Source organism: Brassica napus, chromosome C8 (assembly GCF_020379485.1).
Source record: "Brassica napus cultivar Da-Ae chromosome C8, Da-Ae, whole genome shotgun sequence".
Lineage (NCBI taxonomy): Eukaryota > Viridiplantae > Streptophyta > Magnoliopsida > Brassicales > Brassicaceae > Brassica > Brassica napus.
In genome coordinates this window covers 40886815-40908054 of record NC_063451.1, presented here as the reverse complement: position 1 = coordinate 40908054, position 21240 = coordinate 40886815, and the positions used below count along the sequence as shown (strand labels likewise).

At 37.8% G+C, this 21240-nt stretch overlaps 3 protein-coding genes across 4 annotated transcripts; all 3 read right to left on the bottom strand.

Moving 5' to 3' along the window:
• Positions 1 to 1025: 1025 nt before the first annotated feature.
• LOC106415405 (guanine nucleotide exchange factor subunit RIC1) lies at positions 1026 to 7381 on the bottom strand. 2 transcript variants are annotated; one of them, XM_013856103.3, is made up of 23 exons: positions 7082 to 7381; positions 6873 to 6980; positions 6539 to 6687; positions 6362 to 6443; positions 5863 to 6275; positions 5149 to 5581; positions 4835 to 5058; positions 4468 to 4663; positions 4226 to 4368; positions 3977 to 4151; positions 3814 to 3867; positions 3476 to 3655; positions 3246 to 3358; positions 2962 to 3144; positions 2740 to 2797; positions 2460 to 2519; positions 2329 to 2370; positions 2123 to 2253; positions 1892 to 2030; positions 1733 to 1810; positions 1524 to 1640; positions 1367 to 1429; positions 1026 to 1291 (listed from the first exon to the last, which is right to left on the bottom strand). In XM_013856103.3, exons 1-23 carry the CDS (start codon positions 7226 to 7228, stop codon positions 1190 to 1192), a joined length of 3390 nt encoding a protein of 1129 aa, XP_013711557.2. In that variant the 5' UTR covers positions 7229 to 7381; the 3' UTR covers positions 1026 to 1189. The 2 variants fall into 2 exon arrangements, with proteins under 2 accessions (XP_013711557.2, XP_013711559.2); XM_013856105.3 differs by having other exon boundaries at positions 1892 to 2027; positions 7082 to 7380.
• Positions 7382 to 8933: 1552 nt separating this feature from the next.
• On the bottom strand, positions 8934 to 9661 carry LOC125591199 (photosystem I chlorophyll a/b-binding protein 2, chloroplastic-like). Its single transcript, XM_048764883.1, has 2 exons — positions 9194 to 9661; positions 8934 to 9107 (listed from the first exon to the last, which is right to left on the bottom strand). The coding sequence occupies exons 1-2, from the start codon at positions 9644 to 9646 to the stop codon at positions 9090 to 9092; spliced, it is 471 nt and encodes a 156-aa protein (XP_048620840.1). The 5' UTR covers positions 9647 to 9661; the 3' UTR covers positions 8934 to 9089.
• Positions 9662 to 14174: 4513 nt separating this feature from the next.
• LOC106413821 (photosystem I chlorophyll a/b-binding protein 2, chloroplastic) lies at positions 14175 to 15339 on the bottom strand. Its single transcript, XM_013854561.3, has 3 exons — positions 15016 to 15339; positions 14457 to 14644; positions 14175 to 14370 (listed from the first exon to the last, which is right to left on the bottom strand). Exons 1-3 carry the CDS (start codon positions 15063 to 15065, stop codon positions 14285 to 14287), a joined length of 324 nt encoding a protein of 107 aa, XP_013710015.3. The 5' UTR covers positions 15066 to 15339; the 3' UTR covers positions 14175 to 14284.
• Positions 15340 to 21240: the final 5901 nt, after the last annotated feature.

Sequence of the window (21240 nt, the reverse complement as noted above, 5' to 3'; positions counted from 1 at the left end):
TAGAAAGTAAGTTACTCATTTTCGTGAAAAGTTTAAGAAAAAATATATGGATTTAGAAAGTAAGTTACTCATTTTCGTGAAAAGTTTTTTTTTTAGAAAATAAATTTAATCAACTAGACTATAAATTATTTTAAATTTTGGAGTCCTAAATAAAGTAATATTATTCGAGAACCAAAAGCGAATGTTTTTTTCAATACATTGTAGGCACGCCTCTGGATTTAGCATCATAAAACATAAAACGGTCACTGTTATACATTTTTTTTAATGTTGCACGTAACTTCGTATACAATCTTAGAATAAACATAATTTGTTTCAAATATGAGAAAATGGGCGCTGAACGATGTCAATTCCATTAGACTCACGGGTTGTTATGTTCGAGTTTTGAATAAGTAACACAAGAATGGGTGGGTGATTGATTGTCTCTTTGTGTCTTGTGACTTGTGAGTGTAGAGTACAAACAACATTCTTGTCTCTATCAACTAAACTACTAAACTCTTCATACCATCTTTAAGTATTCGCTCGTTACTACTTACGGCAAGTAAGCTAAAAAGTGAATAAATAATAGTTTTGATAAAATCTATCCACACAAATTTTGCAAATAACGGTGTTATTCATCAAGAGCATCTTCATTAATGCATATGCGAATGAGAATGTGTCAGGCCATGTTAAGTCAAAAGAGAAGCTTACAAAATACACAAATAAAAAACTTATCCTTAATGTAATGCTTAATATGAGTTATTATTAATAATTGTCTAGCAAAGTAGGTATCTCGTGAACTTTGAGTGTGTCCCCACGCTCAACTCCACTCATCCACTTCTGCCGACCCACTTCTCACGCCTCCATCCTTTCTAACGGTCACGGGTGCTTATCTTCCTTCCCTTTTCAGTTGTTAATTTTGTTTTCTCTTCGAACAAAAATATAAACTCTAATCTAATATTTTTTTTCATAATAGTGGCCAAAAGCCACAACTAGTCACCATTCATATACTACTTTGTTTCAAACTTTATTGTGTGGTACAAAACAAAGGTGACAAAATAATATTATGCAATCGTAAAAGTCCAAACGAGGGAGATGTATATCTTATTCAATGTGGGATCATGTTTATATCTACACGAACATGAAAAAATGCAAGAGGCCGAAAGTGTTTAATAGGTAACAAAAGCTCCAAAAAAAGAAAAAGACTATTATATCAAGAGATGGAACCTCTACTGCTTCCTTCTCCTGCGGTGGCTGAGAGTTTCTCCTCCAAGATCTGGAGTAAGTCATGGTACTGAGCGAAACCCAAGTGTGACTGAAACACAGAACACACTTTTTATAAGAGGAGTCTGACTCGTGACTAAATTTGTTATGGAAACAAGAGTTTTACCTGTAATGTCATGCTATATGCTTTCCACAACCGTAGATCAGACCGGAATATATCATAAAGAACCTGCGTTCGTGACAAATAAGTTAAACAACTTGGTTTATATCAATTTGATGCTTTTCAAGTCATGAATAATAGTGGAAAGTAAAGGATTTCAAACCTCAGATCGTTGTAAAAGAGTGGCAAGAACAACTATCCATTCTTTGAACTTGACAGAACACATCTGAGCCAACAGAAACTCTGCATCTAACCGGTTCTGTAGCTCACTCATTTGCAGCTGAGGGATTCAATAGTAGACTTTTAGAGGTAAGATCAAGAAAACATGAATTCAAAAATCAGAAGAAACGAAAAAATGGAGCTGATTCGTACCTTTTGCCCAATGAGTTCAAGCCCTGCTGCGAAATTCTCCAGCTGAGCGCAGCCGTATCTTTCTCTTTGAAGAAAGTCCTGGAAGTTTTGGGACTGTTGTTAGTAAATACTTTATATTACAGTCAAGGCCATAAAAAGGTCAGAGAAGTGTTGACGTACCACAATATCGAACTGGGTGCCTTTCACGAAGGCAACAAGCTTTGAAAGTTCTTTACCAGACATCAAGTAACTGGCATGACTCTCTAGTATGCTCTTGACAGAAGCAACGTGAGGACTTTGCTCCTTGAACGACGAGCTACTTCCAGATACGCATTATTCAAATGAAATGATAAGAAGGCAATTGTATAACACTAGAAAGTTAAAAAGCAGAAACAGAGTTATAGTTCCAACCTCTTATCTAGTGATGACTTCTTGTGGCTGGAACCAAAAATAAGAAACCCGAGAAGCTTAGGCGATGATAATGTATCTGCTTCTGTTGGTGCTTGCTCAATTTCTCTTCCAGATCTCAGCAAGAACCTCACCTTTTATCGGCATATGAGACAAACATCATTTCAATTTCCCATTTAAAACAAACAAAAAGAAGATCAAATGCATACCAGCTCTCCAGCAAGATCGTAGAGGGACTCATCAAGTGTCGCCTGCAAATGTAAAAAGGTACTTGTCTTAAGAACAAAAGGAACGAAATTGAAAAGAAAAGAGTCAGAAATGTAACGACAGCCGAAATTACCTGCAGTAGTCGTAATGCGCAGTACTGGCTGACAGCAGGACCTTCTAGTTTGGCAATCACCTGCGCCATTTCTATACTTTAGTGTGCGATTTGAAACATAAACTAACAGATTTCTACAGTGATCTGTAACCGTAATCCTAAGCGCTTTCGTCGCAGGGAGATATTAATCAAATCAAGACAGGCATTGCTACTTGCATAGTAACAAACAGATGACTGGGTTTCGTTGATACACCAGTAATTAAATAAACATTATTTAAGGTTAAGGACTTCCGAGTCTTACAAGTATATAACAAGCTGCTGTCCGATACCATCTTCGCTGGAAGCAGTCCTCAAACAACCTAAAACCAAAAGAGAAAATCAAGTTTTATAGCATAGAATAAAATTTAGTTAACACAAAGAGCAGAGAAGTTTTGCATCTTAACAAATGTTAACTATTCAACTGTTTCATAATCGTTAAGAGAAAATAAAGGCTAAGGCCAAACAGAGAGACAGAGAAACATACGTTGTTGAAATCCCAGCAGCAGAAAATAAATCAGCCCAGTGACGGGCATCTGTTTTTCTGGCAACATTCACAACCACATCGTAGTACTCCGGGAAATGTTTTATTAAATCACAGGCTTTCCGCAAAAGGGACAACTTTTTAAGATGTCCAGGTCCTGAGATCTGGCTCCTGTTTGCATTTGGCCTGAAATTTGTATTATGCCACATATTTGGGCAAACAAATCAAATTGAAGTGAAGCAAGACAAGATAAGAAATGCTTTTAGAAATTGATAGAGATTGGATACCGAGAAATATCTGCCTCAAAAACCGTAAAAAGAAGCCACTCCAGGCAATGGGAGAAGTGAGGTTTCTCTGCAGATAATTGTGCTAAGAGTAACGCCTCTTCATTTTTATCCCGCTGTCACCAGTATGAGAAGACAAGGAGAAAATGAATAAAGGTGGAGCGACTGGAAAGTGGCAGAGAGAAGAGACCATTCTAACAAGAGAAGAAAGAGGACAGGACCAATATATATACCTGAAGGAGGTGGCGGAGCAGGCAATGGAGTATAGTCTGAGCTTGAGGTGTAGGCTCAAAACACGGAAACTCTGCACTTGCCGAGAAAGACATTCTTTGAGAAACTCCAACAACAACACCCACGTTTGGTAGAAGCCCCAGTGGATACACCTCACGATCAAATTCCAACTCTGGATCCAACTAAAGGATGTAACATAAAAATAAACGCATTGAGTTGGTAGATCAGTGAATAAGTAAGAACTACATGTGAGAGATTTGTTTGGATGTATAAACATTTATTATTGTCACAGAAAGACAAGCTAATATCTGTAACAACGGACTCTAGTTAGCATGCATACCTGCAAGAAATCCTCTTGGATAAAAGGATCGTCCCCTAGAGAAGGATACCAAACCTGCAACAGAGAGCGTCAAACAAAATCAATTAAGTACGAAAGACAGAGATCAAAACTGTCAGACACATGTGGAGCAATCCTAGAAAAGGGTATGAATCAGAAGAGTTGCCTGCATTCCTCGATGACCGTAATCTAGCCAAGATACTTCCTCGACGAGATTTGTCTTTTCCTCCGATTGACCACATGTCACCCAAAATAGTTCAACTGAGTCTGTAAGTTCCCTCTCTCTTCCATCAACCAAATCAAGAAGTGAAAGCTCCCCATTTCCTCGCAGTATAAGACACCTAGGAAGGCAACAAAAACGCATTCAGAATAAACTCATAAACTAAAATGAATGTTCTACTCTACTGATTATCACCTTGAGGGTTCCCTGTCTGACAGATCAGAAGACAAATTATCACTATCCACCTCGCGCTCTCTTGGGTGCTGGTCAGGAACAAATCGCATTGCTGCTGGATGGCTCTTTGCAGTCATGATGGACAATTCTCTTACTGTGGAAAGCTGTTTGTCATTTTATCACTTTAAGGTGCATGAATAGCAACTCGAGCATCTCACATTTGGAAATTAAAAATGTCTACTTTAGGCAAAAAAACTAACTACCTCTAAATATGCTTTGCTTGAAGGTGTCAATTCACCATATAACTTGACATGGTATACGTGGATGATGAACGGATGGTAAGATACAAGTATATAATCCTGGTAAACATCCATCACCATTGGTTTGCCAAGCAGCACTTTACGACAAAGTAAAGAGCTCTGGTCAAGGTGATATCTTGGATAGAAAAGCAATTCATATCTGCAATAATATATAACATACACGTCGACTGAAACAACATTCAAAAGACAAAATATCCAGGAATACTAAACACAAAAATGCTACTAAATCGCACTTTCTTCATTTTGTAAACATCAATATAACAGCCAGTGGAGTATAATCAGTACATTAATAATATAGATTTGAACTTACGTCTCAGAAGTTTCGATGTAGTTACAGATTACGACAATCTTCCCCAACCATAACAAACCCTTGCAATGAATCTGTTGTTCTTGACTGACATCTCCAAATACTCTCCATTTCTTAAATCTAACGTCATATAAAATCAGACCATGTAAACCAGCAATAGCCAGGTATTGCCCGTCCTCGCTAGCTGCCACGTGTTGAACAGGCCAATTCTGAGTAATATAAGAAACCTGGACCAAAAGAATAATATGTAACAAATTTGTTTCAAGACGTGACATGAAGAAGAAGCAAAAGGGATAATAGCTATGTTGATACTCAACTGGAAGTTTTAGATGTAAAAGCTTAAGATCATCAGTGTCCTCCGCTTGAACCATGAGTAGCCTATCCTCACCATACATTACCTGACGAATATAAGTTTTTCCTGAAACTCCTCTGTTTAAGCAACATTTTCCAAAAGAAAATGCAAGGATTCTATCGCAAGATGCCTCCTCTGTAGCAAATAATCTATATCCATATTCATCCCACTGGATGGCTGAAGTACCATTCATCAGCGGTTCGTATCTAGAGTCTTGGTTTGGGTTTATTTTAGGGGAAGATGAAGAGCTCAGTCCAATTTGGCGGACAGTTGACATCAATCTACATCCCGAAACAGACCAAACTGCAAGCCCTCTCGACTTCCACCCAACCGCAAAAGCAGAGTTGTCAGGCGTCCATGCAATGCTATTCACAGGCCCAGTATAATCCGCTGAATAACTGCAAATTTCAAAACGGTTTATCAACCATATACCCAATATATCAAGGGCATAAACGAAACACAAAAAGCAAAAAATGAAGATATTGAATATATCAGCTTTATAGTCCTTGGAATAAACTATTCTGCACTCCTGGATCCTTACATAAGTACAACAATTACCGCAAACGTCTACACTTCTAAACTTCCATTTATAGTAAAATAAGAGTACCTGAACGTTCGAAAACTAATCTACTAATAGAATTTACCCAGGTGTTGTGTTTCATGATAACAAGTTACTTACCCCCAGTCATGCAAAGAAACTGTACGTAAGAGAGAGACCGATTGTGAAAGATCATATAACTCCACCGCTCCTTTTCTTGTACCCACAGCAAGAATTTGTTGCTCTGAAGCCACTGATGCACAAACAGCATCACCAGCCAACTTCTTCTCCGCTTTAATGCTCTCAGTATACTTTAAACCTTTCTTATTCACAGAGCATACCACTAGCGTCCCATCAGAATCTAACACAAACAATAACTTCGAAAGAGTGCAGAGCTCCAGCTGAACAATAGCCGATTTGGTCGAGATTTTATCATCAGATGCAAATGCTGCTGAATCTACTCCAGAAACTAGCCCATTACCGAGGGTGTAAGGCAAGAGCCTATCATCGTTGCTATCAGAACGTTGAGAACCAATGGTGAAAGCTCCACCAAACTAGCAAAAAAATATATAAAAAGAAGTAAAAAGTCAAGAAAAAATGCAGTGACTAACACCAAGAAACATGCAGATGAACACATTACCTCTCCTTTCCAGGAAATACTATATAAACATCCATCAGAGAGTCCCAACAGCATAGTTTTCCCGTCCCTCACAAAATTGCTCCTGCACAAAGTTAAAAGAAACTCCCTTTAACATGTACAATCCCAATACATTACAATGGAATCAACCATACGGTAACTATTGTGCTCGGCACTTACACAAACAAGTCCTCCCCAGCAAAAGGGACCTGCTCACTTAGCAAAAGAGACATGCTCGCAAAACACAACTCAGAAGGCTGTCTCTCCCCAGTCTTTATTCGTTTATCCATAAACTTTACTTTATATATATGAAGAAAGAAAGATGACGTCTGCAAATCAAAAACAACAAAAAAAAACGTTAGCCAAGAAATCATCTTTACACATAATGATTGTTCCAAAAATCGGTTTCGGCAAATCGGATCTAAACAAAACAGTTTATAAAACAGTTAATCTTCTATAAGATGCCTAACCACCACCGTCTAGCGATTTCTTGAACATTGGACCAAAAACTTACAAGAACAGCAATCAATTTAGAGTCTGGACTCCACACAGCTTGCAGATTCTCCCCTTCTTCACGCACAGACTTCTCATCTCTAATGTACTTCCCCAACCTCACTCGTTGCTATTTCCAGAAAAAATAAATTCATAAGTGTAAAGCTAATTAATTAATTAAACGAAATCTAAGACTTTAATTTCGAAAATGCAGAGGTGAATTGAGCAAACCTGAGAAGAGCCCCAAAGCTCCAAGTGAGATGGAGATACAACCAGCAACAGCTTGCCGGCGAGCTTAAGGTAGACGATTCTCTGAGAAGACGGACACGATCCCGGTAGAAGCGGGATCACCTGTGGCCATCCATAAGCCATATACATCTTGGCTTCTCTCTCTCTTGTAAACTCCCAGTGAAACTTGAGCAGTATCACTCTCTCTCTCTCTCTCTACGATGAGAATTTGCCTCGACGAGAGGAGGAGGAGGAGGAAGAAGGAGACGGATCTCGCAGATCCATAAACGGAGCTATGAAAAATTGGAGACAGCAATTGGACCGACCGGTTTGTATGGATCGGGTTTTTAATTTTACGGATCTTTTCGGTTTACGTACTGGTAGTGAAAACCGTACTTTAACGGATGAAACGGCTAAGATTACAGAGCTTAAAGCCCAATGGGTTTTTCAAAACGACCTGTATATTCACGGTTTCATCATTGTGATTTTTAATTATGACTAAACTTGCTTCCTAAGTTTAAAAAAAAAACAAAATCCAACGAGAGTGCATGCACATGATTTATACTAAAATTATTCAAACATCAATTTTAAAAAATCTTTTAAAATCAAGTATTATTGAATTATGACTTTAAAATACTTGATTTTAAAATATACTTTACAATCTATTGAAAATATCTAATATTGTGAATTTGAAGAGAATTCTAGTGATTTTAAAGTGTTTTGTGGAGTTTTTTTAGCTATAAACATAAAAATTCAAAATTTCATAATTTTAAATCATTTTATAACATAATTTAATTAAAATATCTTTCATATTTTATCTAAAATCATCAAAAATCAAATCAAATTCATCATCTAATTTATTAAATTAGAGTCCTATTACTTTTTTAAGTGTGATTTTTTTTTTGTTTGGACCATCCCTTAGAAAATTTATCAAATTATACATAATTTAATTACAATATCTTTTGATATCTTAATATTTTATTTAAAATACAAAATAAACAACTTTCCTTATAAAATTCTAACAAAATTTAAAAATATATTTTCAATTTATTTTCTTAATTAATTAATTTAAATTAAAGTATAATTAAAATTTTAGTTCAGTTTTGATTTAAAGATAAAAATTTAAAATAATATAAAATATTTTAATTATATTTTACTGATAATTGAAATTTAAATTAGTTTTTTCTGTAAATAAAAATTTTAGATTTTTTTGTTAGAATTTTTTTAAAAAATATTCTTCTGTATTTGGAATAAAATATATATATATAACCTATTAAATTAGAGTCGCATTTTAGACTTTATATGTTATATTTTAATTTTGAACTATCAAATACATGTTCATCTATCATTTAACTTTCATTATATAAAATATTTATAAAATATTTCAAACCATTTAAAACTGGAAAGAAAATTAAGATTTATATTAGTATTTCAGGATGACTTTTTTAAAGTTAGAAAGGTGGTATCGACTTCTAGCTTACAGTTTATATACAAAGATTTATATTCGGCTTTCAGTTCCCAGTGACAATCTACAATCATTTTAAAAGATATAAAAGACAACTCAAACAATCTATAAAACAAAATTAATGTTTAGAATGAAACTTAGCCGCGGATGGCGCGGATTCTATTCTAGTTCAAGTTAAGGTGAGGGTTATATTATGCAGTATAGATTTTGAGTATAGTCTTTTTTTTTCTTTGTATTGTAATTGGCAGTTGTTACTTGTTACAACTAAAAGTGTGTTTCATTCTCGCAAGATTAATAAACCAACAAAGAATTGAAGATAGTTTACAAAAAAAATAAAAAAGAAATAAAGAATTGAAGATCCACTCTCATCGACCGGGATGGTAATGTAAAAGCATGTTATGAGCATTTAGTCAGGAAAAGAGCAGTGTTACTCGAACCCTAATTTGCATTCAACCACAATTTATATAAATACCTAATACTTTCATTTCAGAAACGATATTTGTACAAACATGATCACATGAACGCATATCCTCTCTTTTTGAGTTCTCATTTGGGTGTGAAAGCCTGTAAAAAGACAAAAGCTAGTTAAAAAAAAAAAACTGACTAGCTCAGACCAAACAAAACCAAGTATTGATTCGGATCACACTTACAGCGAAGATAGTGGCGTGGCCAGGATCAGCAAGATGTGCAAAAAGGTTATCAATAGGACCAGTCCCAGTGTAGATATGTTGGAACCAAGCACCCATCACTGTCAACATAGCCAACCTTCCGTTCTTGATCTCTTTGGTCCTCAGCTCCTTGATCTTAGCCGGGCTACCGGATCCCCAACCCAACGGGTCGAACCATAACCCACCCGGGTATCCCACGTCTGTGCCCGTCAGTTTGTTATCCGGGAAGATTGGGTCGGTGTTGACGCTACCGGGCTTGATGATATCAGCCCATCTACGTCTCTCGGCCCATCCGATTAAGATGAGCTCAACAACGAAGAGTGTGGTTTTATCCGTGAAATATTCTTGCTCTCCGGCAGTGTACCACGACGGCGTGTTGAGGATACCGATCTTGGTTAGAAACTCCGGGATAAATATTCCCGCGGCTCCGAGCATTGCCCACCGGCAATGGACTAGCTCTGCTTGTGTAGAAGTTGTATTTCATATATCTTTCACAATGTACAAGGGTTCCAATATATACACAAGAAGACTAGGGAAGATATTAACAACATTCCTTAAAGAGAGAAACTAGAATATTATGCAGTAAATGGTAGATCTTCATCGTATATTCTTCTTATCCTTACACGCCCCCTCAAGATGGAGTGGGAGAGCACACTCCAATCTTGTGTCTGAGTTCCAAGAACCGTGCACGCGAGAGGGGTTTAGTAAGAGCATCCGCAAGCTGGTCTCGAGTGTTGACATGAGCGACTGCAAGTGCTCCGCTTTGAACCTGATTGCGGACAAAGTGGTAGTCGATGGCTATGTGTTTCATCCTAGAGTGGAAGACCGGATTGGCACAGAGGAAAGTAGCCCCGACATTGTCACAAAAAATGACAGGTTTAGCTGGTAAAGAGACCCCAAGTTCTGAAAGAACATTACAGATCCAATTTATTTCCGAGGCCGCATTAGCTACAGCTCTGTATTCAGCCTCTGTAGACGACCTTGCGACTCCGTTCTGTTTCTTGGACGACCAGGATATTGGGTGCTTGCCAAGGTAGACAACATACGAGTTGGTGGAGACGTAGTCGTCGGAATCACCAGCCCAGTCTGCGTCTGAGTATCCTTGAAGAACCAGGTTGTTAGTGGCAGAGAAGTAAATACCATGAGTCGGAGTGCCGGCAAGATATCGCAGTATTCTCTTGGCCGCTTGCCAGTGATCCTCTGTTGGCATGTGCATGAACTGAGACAGTTTGTTGACTGCAAAGGCGATATCCAGACGCGTGAACTGGAGGTATTGAAGGCTTCCGATGAGGCGTCTGTACTTTGTGGGATCCGCGAGAGCGATACCCGAGTGGAGATGGAGTTTCGGTGAGGACGCCATAGGGGTGGTGACGGGTTTAGCATTGGTCATGTCGTATTTATGCAGCAGATCGATAATGTATTTTCGTTGACACAGGTGAAGCCCGTCTATGGTTCGATGTGCTTCTACACCGAGGAAATAATTGAGGTCTTCTGGGTCCTTAACTGAGAACCGCTCTGCAAGCAAGGTGAGAATGCGCTGAATACCAGTCACTGTATTTCCAGTGATCAAGATGTCGTCAACATATATGAGAAGATAGATGTGTTGGCCAGCAGTGTGTAGAATGAACAGCGATGTGTCAGCGAGAGAGTTCTGAAAGCCTTGACTGAGAAGGAAGGTTTTGAGCTCGACATACCATGCCCGTGGGGCTTGTTTGAGACCATAAACTGCTTTGTTGAGGCGACATACATAGTCCGGTTTGTCTGCGTCGACGAACCCTGGTGGTTGGTCCATATAGACTTCCTCAGTCAGAGTACCTTGTAAGAACGCGTTGTTGACATCTAACTGTTTGATAGGCCATGAGTTACTTACTGCGACATCAAGAACAAGGCGCAAGGTAGTGGACTTGATCACTGGGCTAAAGGTCTCTATATAGTCCCGACCAAACTCTTGGTTATACCCTTTTGCAACAAGTCGCGACTTGGAGCATTTGTGCGAGCCATCGGCATTGTACTTGTCTTTGTACAACCATCTGCAGCCAACTACATTGGTGTGAGGTTTTCGAGGAACAAGATCATATGTTCCGTTACGAGCAAACGCATCAATTTCTATGGACATGGACCCTCTCCACTTCTTGTCTTTGAGAGCTTGAGTAACCGTCGTTGGTTCCGCAGCTCGAGTTGATAGCAGCACCGCAGAGTAATTGTATTTGGGGTTGGGCTTTGATATCTGATTCTTTCTCCGAGTAACCATGGAGTGTTGATTCGGAGGTGGAGGAGACGGTGAAGGTGGTGGCGACGATGATGATGGAGAGGTCGCGGATGAATGATGGTCTGACGAGGAGCCAGAGGTCAGAGATGGCGATGGTGTGGGCATGTGTTCGCCATGATGTGCGCTGGAACCAGTCGACAACTCTGCGCTCACAGTATGATCGTTAGTAACACTAAGAGAAGGTGTAGTAGAAGATACCTGTTCTGACGAGTGAGGTTCTGAGCTCGTGGTTCCCGTTTGCTGTACGAGTGGTGGTTTGGGAGAAGGAATTATTGTGACTGGTGGTGATGTATAAGGTGGGGAGGTTTCGGGTGGGGAAGGGTTAGAGTGTGAAGCGATGAGCTTTGGAAAGGGGAACACGGACTCGTCGAACTTGACATGTCTTGAGACATAGATACGACCAGTGCTGGGCTGTAAGCACAAGTACGCACTTTGAGTAGGCGAGTAGCCTATGAAGACGCAAGGTGTCGATCTGTCTTCAAGTTTGTGACTTGTATACGGCCGGAGCCACGGAAAACAGAGGCAGCCGTAGACTCTTGTTTTTGAGTGGTTCGGTTGTGTACCAAAGATCTTGTGCAGAGGAGTGTCCATGTTTAAGACCGGTGTTGGGAGACGATTTATCAGGTAGTTGGCGGTGGCAAAAGCATAGGTCCAGTACTTCTTGGGCATTGACGCATGAGTAAGCAAGGTGAGGCCAGTCTCAACAAGATGGCGGTGCTTTCTCTCTGATATTCCGTTATGTTCAGGCGTGTGGGGAGGGGAGGTGAGGTGAGAGATGCCAGTGTCGGCGAGAAGTTGTCTGAGGGCGATAAACTCTCCTCCATTATCTGAGTAGAGAGTCCCTATTTTAGTCGAGAGTTTGTTCTCCACAAGCGATTTGAATGTCTGGAAGGTAGCCTTGACTTGTGATTTGAGTTTGAGCGGAAAGACCCATGTGTAGCGGCTGAAGTGATCTATTAAGACCAAGTAGTACTTGTAATTGTCAACAGATTCTATAGGTGAACTCCATAGGTCAGTGTAAACATATTCGAGAGGACGAGAAGAGGTGATTGTGTTTTGAAAGAAAGGCAGTTTATGGGATTTATTGATAGCACAATCTGAGCACAAAGTGTTTGGGGTTACAGATTTGGTGCAAGGTAAGGAAAAATTGGAAACAACACTTTTAAGAATAGAAGCAGCAGGATGTCCTAGGCGAAAATGCCAATCAGACAAAGTTATTGTTGGGTTTGAGGAAGCAAAGAAAGCATGAAAGGTTGATGGTTGGGTTGGCCACTCATACAGCTCATCCTTGGTCTTGCCTTGGATTAATGGGACCCCCGAGCTGAGATCCTTCACCTGAAAAGAAGCAGGGAAAAATTCCACAGAAACCTTATTAGCATTACATAGACGATATACTGAGATAAGGTTCTTTTTGATATTTGGTACACACAGAACATTGTTCAATAGCAGGTTGCGAGTATTAGAGGGCATAAAGATGGAACCAGTGTGAGTAATGGAGAGACCAGAACCATCACCAATTAGAACCGAGTCATCTCCAGTGTATGGATGTTGAATTGACATGTTGTGAAGGTCGCTTGTCAAGTGATGAGTCGCACCAGAGTCCATTAACCACGCATTGGAGGGGTATTGAGTCGCGACAGCTACATTTGCGCGAGGTTGCCATGGACGGAACGGAGAGGCGCCTGTGTTTGTGGACTGTTGGAACATCTGAGGGCACCTCCTAGCACTGTGTCCGAAGACACTACAGATTTGGCACTTGCCTTGATATCCCCTTGACTGCTTGTACTCTTGTTTCTGAGTGTTGTAGGCCGGAGCTTTGGAGTTGTTGTTCCAGTTGTTGCTCCAGTTGGAGTTTTGTCCTCGTTGCTGGTGATGTTGTTGTTGTTTAGGACGAGAGGAAGCAACGTTCGCAGTCATAGGGATTGCGTTCGAGACAGGCGTGGAGATTGCTAAGAGCTTTGCTTCTCTGTTTATGAGCTTCTCATGAATCTCCACGATAGAAGGAGAGGTGTCTCGCCCTTCGATCTGCTCGGTTACAGCCTTGTAATCATCAGGTAGACCATCAATTATGTATTCCACTTTATCTTCATGATCCAAGGGCTTCCCAAGTAGAGCTAGTTGATCAAAACGAGTGGTCAGACCTCGCATGTAGTCGTCGATAGTTTTGTCCCCCTTAGTGTACTGCTTTAGCTGAAGCCGGAGTTGTTGAATGTGGCCTCTGCTTGGAGTGGCATACGTAGCACTGAGGGACTTCCACATCTCATAAGCAGTCGTTGTGTTGGTGACAAGTGACTGGATCGAAGGCGACAGAGTTCCTAATAGGCCACTGTATATGAGACGATCTTGGCGGTGCCACTTGGTGTGTTCTGGGTTTGTGACAGTCTCGTCATCGACAGTGATCGTTGGAGGAGGGGCTGGTGAGGATCCATCAAGGTGACCAGCTAAAGCGTAGCCGTCAAGTAACGCATGGAGCTGAAGGTTCCACGTCATGTAGTTCGTTGATGTGAGTTTGTTGATGTTAACCATGTTAATGTTGAGAAGAGGTTTTGTGGCGTCGAGTTCTTCAGCGATAGCAGCCATGGTGTTTTTGGTGAGGAGAGATCGAGATCGGGATGAGATGATGGTGTGGCGGCGGCTAAAATTTTTTTTTTTTTTTTTTTTTTATTTAGGGTAATCGGTATTGCTCTGATACCATGTAGAAGTTGTATTTCATATATCTTTCACAATGTACAAGGGTTCCAATATATACACAAGAAGACTAGGGAAGATATTAACAACATTCCTTAAAGAGAGAAACTAGAATATTATGCAGTAAATGGTAGATCTTCATCGTATATTCTTCTTATCCTTACAGCTTGTGCGTTCCATTTTAGACTATCCGGGTCAGATGCTGACACATGCGCGGTTTGTCAAAATTCGATTAGACGAATTATGAAAGAATAACCTTATAAAAGCATATATAAGGGAGACACTCACAAAGACCAAGAGGATCAAATCCGAAATCACCAGGGAGGCTACCGTCGAGCCACTCTGGAGGAGTGCTACCAGGGAACCAGATTGGTCTATCGGGATCTGCTGCTACCGCGCGCACGGACGCAGCCGACCTGGAAACAGCTGGAACACTAAGCTTCTTCTTCAGCCTCAGTTTCTTCCCACCCAAGAAACTGCACATATACATACATAATAATTATAGTACTTCTAAACTTTCTGTCACAACTTCAACAACCAATCACGAATGAAGTCATGATGTAACTCTAGATCGGTGTTAGAGCTACAAAATATGTATAGTAAATCGTTGTTCTAAAATGATCACTATTCTTTTCTACATTTTACACATGCACACTCAGAGATAATTACACTGTAGGTGTTAGGGCTATAAAATATGTATATCGTTGTTCTAAAATGATTACTATTCTTTTCACATGCACACTCAGAATATAGAAGAGCGAATACATCAATTACATTACATGAATGGATCACTATTTTAGCCTTGTAAACTAAATTAATTACCAGGAGAAAAAAAAAATGCGCTTACCCTTGAGAAGATATGGCAGCGATGGCAGAAGAAGCACCAAGAGAAGCCATTATTCTCGACGTTGTTTGTTGACCTTCTCCAAGATTCAAAGTGTTAGGGGAAAAGAAGAAACGAAGGAATGGATGTATAAACTATAAAGCTCTTTGGTAACAAAACTATATTCTGCATATCTATATGGTTAACGCAGCGAGGTCTCCCATTGGCTAATTCGTCGTCACGTGGCACCTTCGTTCCACCATATATTTTCTCTATATGAAAATAGCTACTATTAACTGAGTTCACGAAAAAACTATAGCTTAGTATTTCAAATAATAGGGCCAAAAATAATACAAAAGCCCATACTTTAGAGAAAGCTACGTCTCGTCGAGAAAAAATCTATGCTTTTAATTTCTTACATGTTCACTTTACAGGACCTGATGTAGTGCATGTACCTTCTACAAATCAATGCACTCTATTTCTGATGAGATTAAAATGTAAATCATGGAGTGGTACCAAAAGGTCCAAGGACAAAAATACATGAAGTGGTACCATGTGACGTTTTACGATAAAGACAAGACGACACATATGACTACACTTAATAGCAAAATTATTAGGTTTCTATGAATATCCTAATGTAATTGAATAAATCATTTTATAACGAAGACACATATTATTCATTTTCAAACTTACCCATACTTATAGGAAAAACTATAGGTGAAACACATTTGCAAACAAACACTTGTGATTACTGATTAGCGAACACTATGCATGTGTTCTCTTATTATTCACATACAAACTGCATTACCTAACTACTTTTATTTCCAACAGTGCCATGTAATGATGTAAAGCAACACCACAAATCATTTTTTTTTCACGAATCACAAATCATGTTATTCAAGGCAAATATGTGTATTTCCATTTTAAGTAAACAAATCAAATTGCTAACCGAGAACGAGAAGAGACTTACTTACATGAACTCCTATAGTTATGATTTGAGCGGGGGGAAAGTGTTACGGATTAAGACATATCAACTTCAGACCATAAAATAAAAGAAAAATATATATTAGAAACCGGTAAAACCAAATATATTATTAGATATCCCACATCGGTGATATCAAGTGTCCTTGCCCAATATATATGTGATGTGGCTATCTTTCAATTTAGAGCTAATTTTTGGTGTGAATAAGATCTATCACTAATCTCTATAATATTATCTGAGAAATCAGATTCCTATGTGTCGCTCTCACGTTAATTCTCACGATGATTGATTACACTGATATCCTTAATGAATTAAAAATATTATAGTTAAAATATTATTATTTATTTTTTTATTTAGTTTTCTTTTTAAAATTTTCCGAAAAACATATGCATATAATAAAAAAGGAATTTTTTTATAAAGTTAAAAAAATGAATTGAAAAACGAAAAATATATGTATAGATAATATGATTTCATTAAAAAGGGAAAGTTCACAAAATAGTAATATTACATTTTAAAAATATTTTTAAATAACATAAAATATACTTTTGTAGTAATAAAATACTTTCTCTATATCTATATTTTCTTAGATGAAAAATATAAATTTGTATAGAATGTGATTTCATTAAAAACAATTTAAACAGATAATCTTGATATTAGAAAAATAAATATTATTTATTTTAAAACATAATTTTAAACAATACAAAAAAATTCAAAGTAATAGATATATTTTTATATATCTATCTATTTTCTTAGATGATTACAAAAAATAATTAAGTAACATAAACTGATATATGTTTAATTGACTAAAAATAGTTTATAATTAGTATTATTGAAATGTTTTATTTATTTTTCATATATTTAGGTGACTATAATATCTTTCAGTTACAGCAAAAAAATATCGATAAATTATATTTTACTTATATAATATTATTTTCAAACACAATCACAATTTTGTTTACTGCTTATTTTTAAGAGATATTAAAAAACTAAAAATAAATTTTAAAAATAAACATTGTTTGATCAAATGGCTACAAAATAGTTCAATGAGGTAGATATAATATATTTAATCATTATTAAAGTTATTTGTTTTCTTAATATTAAATTTAAATTTTATGTTTTTATGTCTATGGAACTTAATAGAACAATAATCAAAATACCAAAGCAAATCTGAATTCTCATTTTTAAGATTATTTAAAATAAATTTCAATTTCCATTCAACAAATCAAATTAAAGGCATAAAATTATTTAGAATTTACAAAATATTTTAATTACTCTAAATATTGTTATGTGTTCATGAGCTTCCAAAATGTATTAGCTATTTATGCATGTAACTTCCTATTGATCATCACTTCATTTTCTAATATTTTTTTTTAAAAAAAACATCAACATATAATTTGATACATATTATGAAAATACATGCACATTTAAACGATAAATAAGATTGATTTGATTTGACTTAATTATAATAAAAAATAATTATACTTCATTTTGAATTTGAAAGCATATATGTAACATAGATTTAAGTACGATAAGAATCATAGATTTAACTACGATAAGAATATAAATTTTTATAAGAATAGTAATTTATTTTATAAATATCAATCATAGGACAACTCAAACATATTAAAAATGATAATAAAATATTAACAAACTGTTACAATTTAGTTTTTTTGGAAAATTATATATATATACATGAGACTTCAGAATATTATCGTTATATTAATTTATGTAATTTGGAATTAGACACTTTAGTTTTTTTATTCTAAGCACAATATATCTGAATTTATACATAATCTTCATAAATTATATTTACATATCTAAGACAACAACCACGTAAATGTAAATAAGAAATTAATCAAAATTTTAATATATAAAATAAAAAATATTACAGTTGAATTCAGAGATGAAATCCAATTTACCTAAATGATAACTAAATAGAATGTAAAAACAACAAAACCGATTAGATATAACATATATAAATTCATATGTATAATTAAAGTAATATAATATTATTAATATAAATAATGCATACAAATTATAAATTAGTTTAAAATTAATAGTAAATAGCAATCAATTATTATAGTATATTTACTTTAAACATTTATATCCATGCATGAGCACGGAATAATCACCTAGTATGGTATAAAGTGATGGACGTATACAGTATGTATTATTTACATTTAATATATATCAATGACTCAACGTTCTAAATCATTTTATCTTGATAAAGAAAGAGACGATCACTTTATCTTGATAAAGAAAGACCATCACTTTCAGATTCTTTGGTCGGCTCTTTGAAAAGCCATCCATGTTTTATGTTTTTTTTTTCTTTTTTTTAAAAGGACCCGCTTTACCGGGGAATAGTTACGGTTACAAGCTCGATTCAAACAAAAGTACCCAAGTCTACATATTACAACAACTAGCTATGCCCGCCCACTAAACCCGGCACATTCCGCTAATTTGCTTTTAGTAAACACTAAGTATCGATTCCTGTTCTCTACCGTAAGCGATGATCACGGGAAGGTGAGGTTCTCCTCGTTACCTCGGATGCCGGGAATTTCCATGTCGTCTCCGGAGTAGCTAGGTCTCGATGATCTCCTCGAAGCTTGTAACTTTCACCTCCATAACGCGCAGACGTAATCGAAGAAGGGAGATAGAACACTAACCCAATAAAAACGCTCCATCACCCGCTATACAATCTCCAAAAACGCCTAACTGATCAATGGCATAGAGACACTAAGATCTCCGTACTAAGAACGGTATGCAAGAAGTCGGGAACGGGTAAGCAGCTGCTCGTGAACATGAAAACGCTTGAAGACCTGCAAAAAAGCACTAGTGCGCCAACTCTACCATGACCAACCAAGTGGAGGTCACAGCACTGGGATGATTGTCGCACCGGAAGGAGCCACCGACGATACACAAGGACCCGCAGACCATACGAATTCTTCATGATCATAGCCAACTGCCGCCTTAGAGAACCTAAAGCGATTAGCCTATCACTGTCAAGATTGCGCCTGGTGACAACAAGGCAATCGAACGAAGAACACCACAAGCTCAGACCAACGAAACCAGTCGACAAAGTTCCAGAGGTCAAACATGAACACGAGCGAGGAAGAGAGAGGCGGAAAGGGAGGGAGGTCGCAACAACGCCTCGGAACGGCCATAGACGACCGGAACCGACACCGCGCCACCAGAACTACTACGAGCCACCACCGCAAACTGAGGTACACACCACCGCCTTTGGCTAAGCGCGCTAACGAGCTAAAGAGAGCTCTGAAACTCCCAAGACAGAGAACAAACTGGGCCCGCACTTTCCAAGACACCAAGGATAGAGTCAAGAACCGTCGTCTCCATCGCAACACCGCAAACCCAAAGAAACTCAGATCCCGAAGACCAAAGTTCAGATATGAAGTAGATGCTCGCCTCACGCCTCCACGCGCCGCCAAACCCTGGAGGCAGCTTAAGGACCGTCTCCGAAACCCTTAAAGTTGACTCTTCCGACAGCACCACCCAAGCCAACCGCGCCGTGACTCCATGGCTAAAGGACTCACACCATAACGGATCTTCTCTGCAGCGAAGGCACATCTAGGAAAGCCTCAGACACAGAAACCACTAGCAAGGCGAGAGAGAGGGCGGAACAGCGGCGAAGCAAAGTGAAAACGGAGAAGAGGAAGAGAGGGAGCCTCCGGCGTCGAGGCTAACGTGCACCGGACGCGGGTCTGGCCTCTCAACACCAGAGCAGTGCGAGATCTGAAAGTTTGAGTCTTCTAGAGATAGAAGAGAGAGATAAGAGAGATTCTTTTAAAAATGTAATTCTTTTTGCCATCCATGTTTTTGTTAATTTATAGAATAAAATTTTGAGTTTTCCCTAGAAACATTGCTATATATAAACAAGCCAGTGAGACTTTGAGAAGGCATTGATCTTACGTAGAAGAAAAAAAAGAGAGCAATGGCCACCATTACAACCGATCGTTCAATTCAACTAAATGCTTTCGAGGAGACCAAGACCGGCGTAAAAGGCCTTGTTGATTCTGGAATCACTGAGGTTCCGGTTATCTTTCGTGCGCCTATGGTTGTTTTAGATAACCTAAAACCACCACCAGCTTCGCAGCTAACGATCCCGACCGTTGATCTGAAAGGAGGAGTCTTCATAAAGAACCAAGAGGGCTCGGTCACGCGGCGAGGCGTGGTGGAGAAGATAGGAGATGGGGCGAAAAAATGGGGATTTTTTCAGGTGGTCAATCACGGGATTCCTATCGACAAGATGGAGAAGATGAGAGAAAGGATTCGAGGGTTTCACGAGTAGGACAGGGAGTCTAAGACCATCTCCAATGGGGGATTTCTCATTGGGGTTCTTAATATATGTATTATGTATATATATATATATATATATATATATATATGTATGTATATATTATATATGTATGTATATATTATATATGTGTAAATAATTATGGGGTCTACAATTATTGTGGAAACCCATAAATAAGAGTTCTTAATAATTCTTAAAAACATCTTTTAAAAACCTTACTTATGGGGTTCCACAAAAATTATGAACCCCACGATTAATTATACATATATAATATATACATACATATATATATACATAACACATATATTAATAACCCCAACGGGAATAACCTTCGTTGGAGGTGCTCTAAGAAACGGTTCTACTCTCGCGATCACACCAGAAAATGGGTTTGCTACAGCAACGTCGATCTCTACACCGCTCGGGCTGCGAGCTGGAGAGATACCCTCTGTTGATATATGCCCCCCGATCCTCCCACACTGGAAGACTTGCCTGCGGTTTGTGGGTAAGGTTCTTTTTAATATATACGAACTGGATATATATTACCAAATGGTTAATTAATTCTCTAAGATTCTTGAAAGGCTTCCTATATATTAATAGTATTATTAGAAAATATAAAGATGTGATGTTTTTAGCAATGCTTCATTTAAGCTCATGGTAAAAGGTTAGTATTTTCAAAATTAATAGTTAAGAACTAGGGTTTTCAATTAATTAGCTTGGAGCGCAAGATACGTATATGATAAGGTATTATTAGAAAATATATAGATTCTAGAAAGACTTCCTATAACTCATTTTAAGCTCTCCTGGTCAAAAGAATAGTAGTATTTTTAACTAGGGTTATACAACTAATTAGCTTGGAATGCCAATTACGTATTTTTAATACGTATTTTTAATCCATTTGGATTTTGAAGTGTTATAAAAATACTGAGTCTGTCACCCCTTTTGACTCTTGATTGAA

Bases quoted from the DNA above. Each gene is read 5' to 3' on its own strand.
- LOC106413821 (XM_013854561.3), bottom strand. From the start codon at position 15,065: ATGGCTTCTCTTGGTGCTTCTTCTGCCATCGCTGCCATATCTTCTCAA. The intron at 14,645-15,015 runs GTAAGCGCATTT...GTATATGTGCAG, and splicing joins GCTGCCATATCTTCTCAAGG to TTTCTTGGGTGGGAAGAAAC. The intron at 14,371-14,456 runs GTGAGTGTCTCC...CGCATGTGTCAG, and splicing joins ATTTGATCCTCTTGGTCTTT to CATCTGACCCGGATAGTCTA.
- LOC106415405 (XM_013856103.3), bottom strand. From the start codon at position 7,228: ATGTATATGGCTTATGGATGGCCACAGGTGATCCCGCTTCTACCGGGA. The intron at 2,798-2,961 runs GTATGTTTCTCT...TTTTGGTTTTAG, and splicing joins GCTGCTGGGATTTCAACAAC to GTTGTTTGAGGACTGCTTCC. The intron at 2,371-2,459 runs GTAATTTCGGCT...TTACATTTGCAG, and splicing joins GCGCATTACGACTACTGCAG to GCGACACTTGATGAGTCCCT.
- LOC125591199 (XM_048764883.1), bottom strand. From the start codon at position 9,646: ATGCTCGGAGCCGCGGGAATATTTATCCCGGAGTTTCTAACCAAGATC.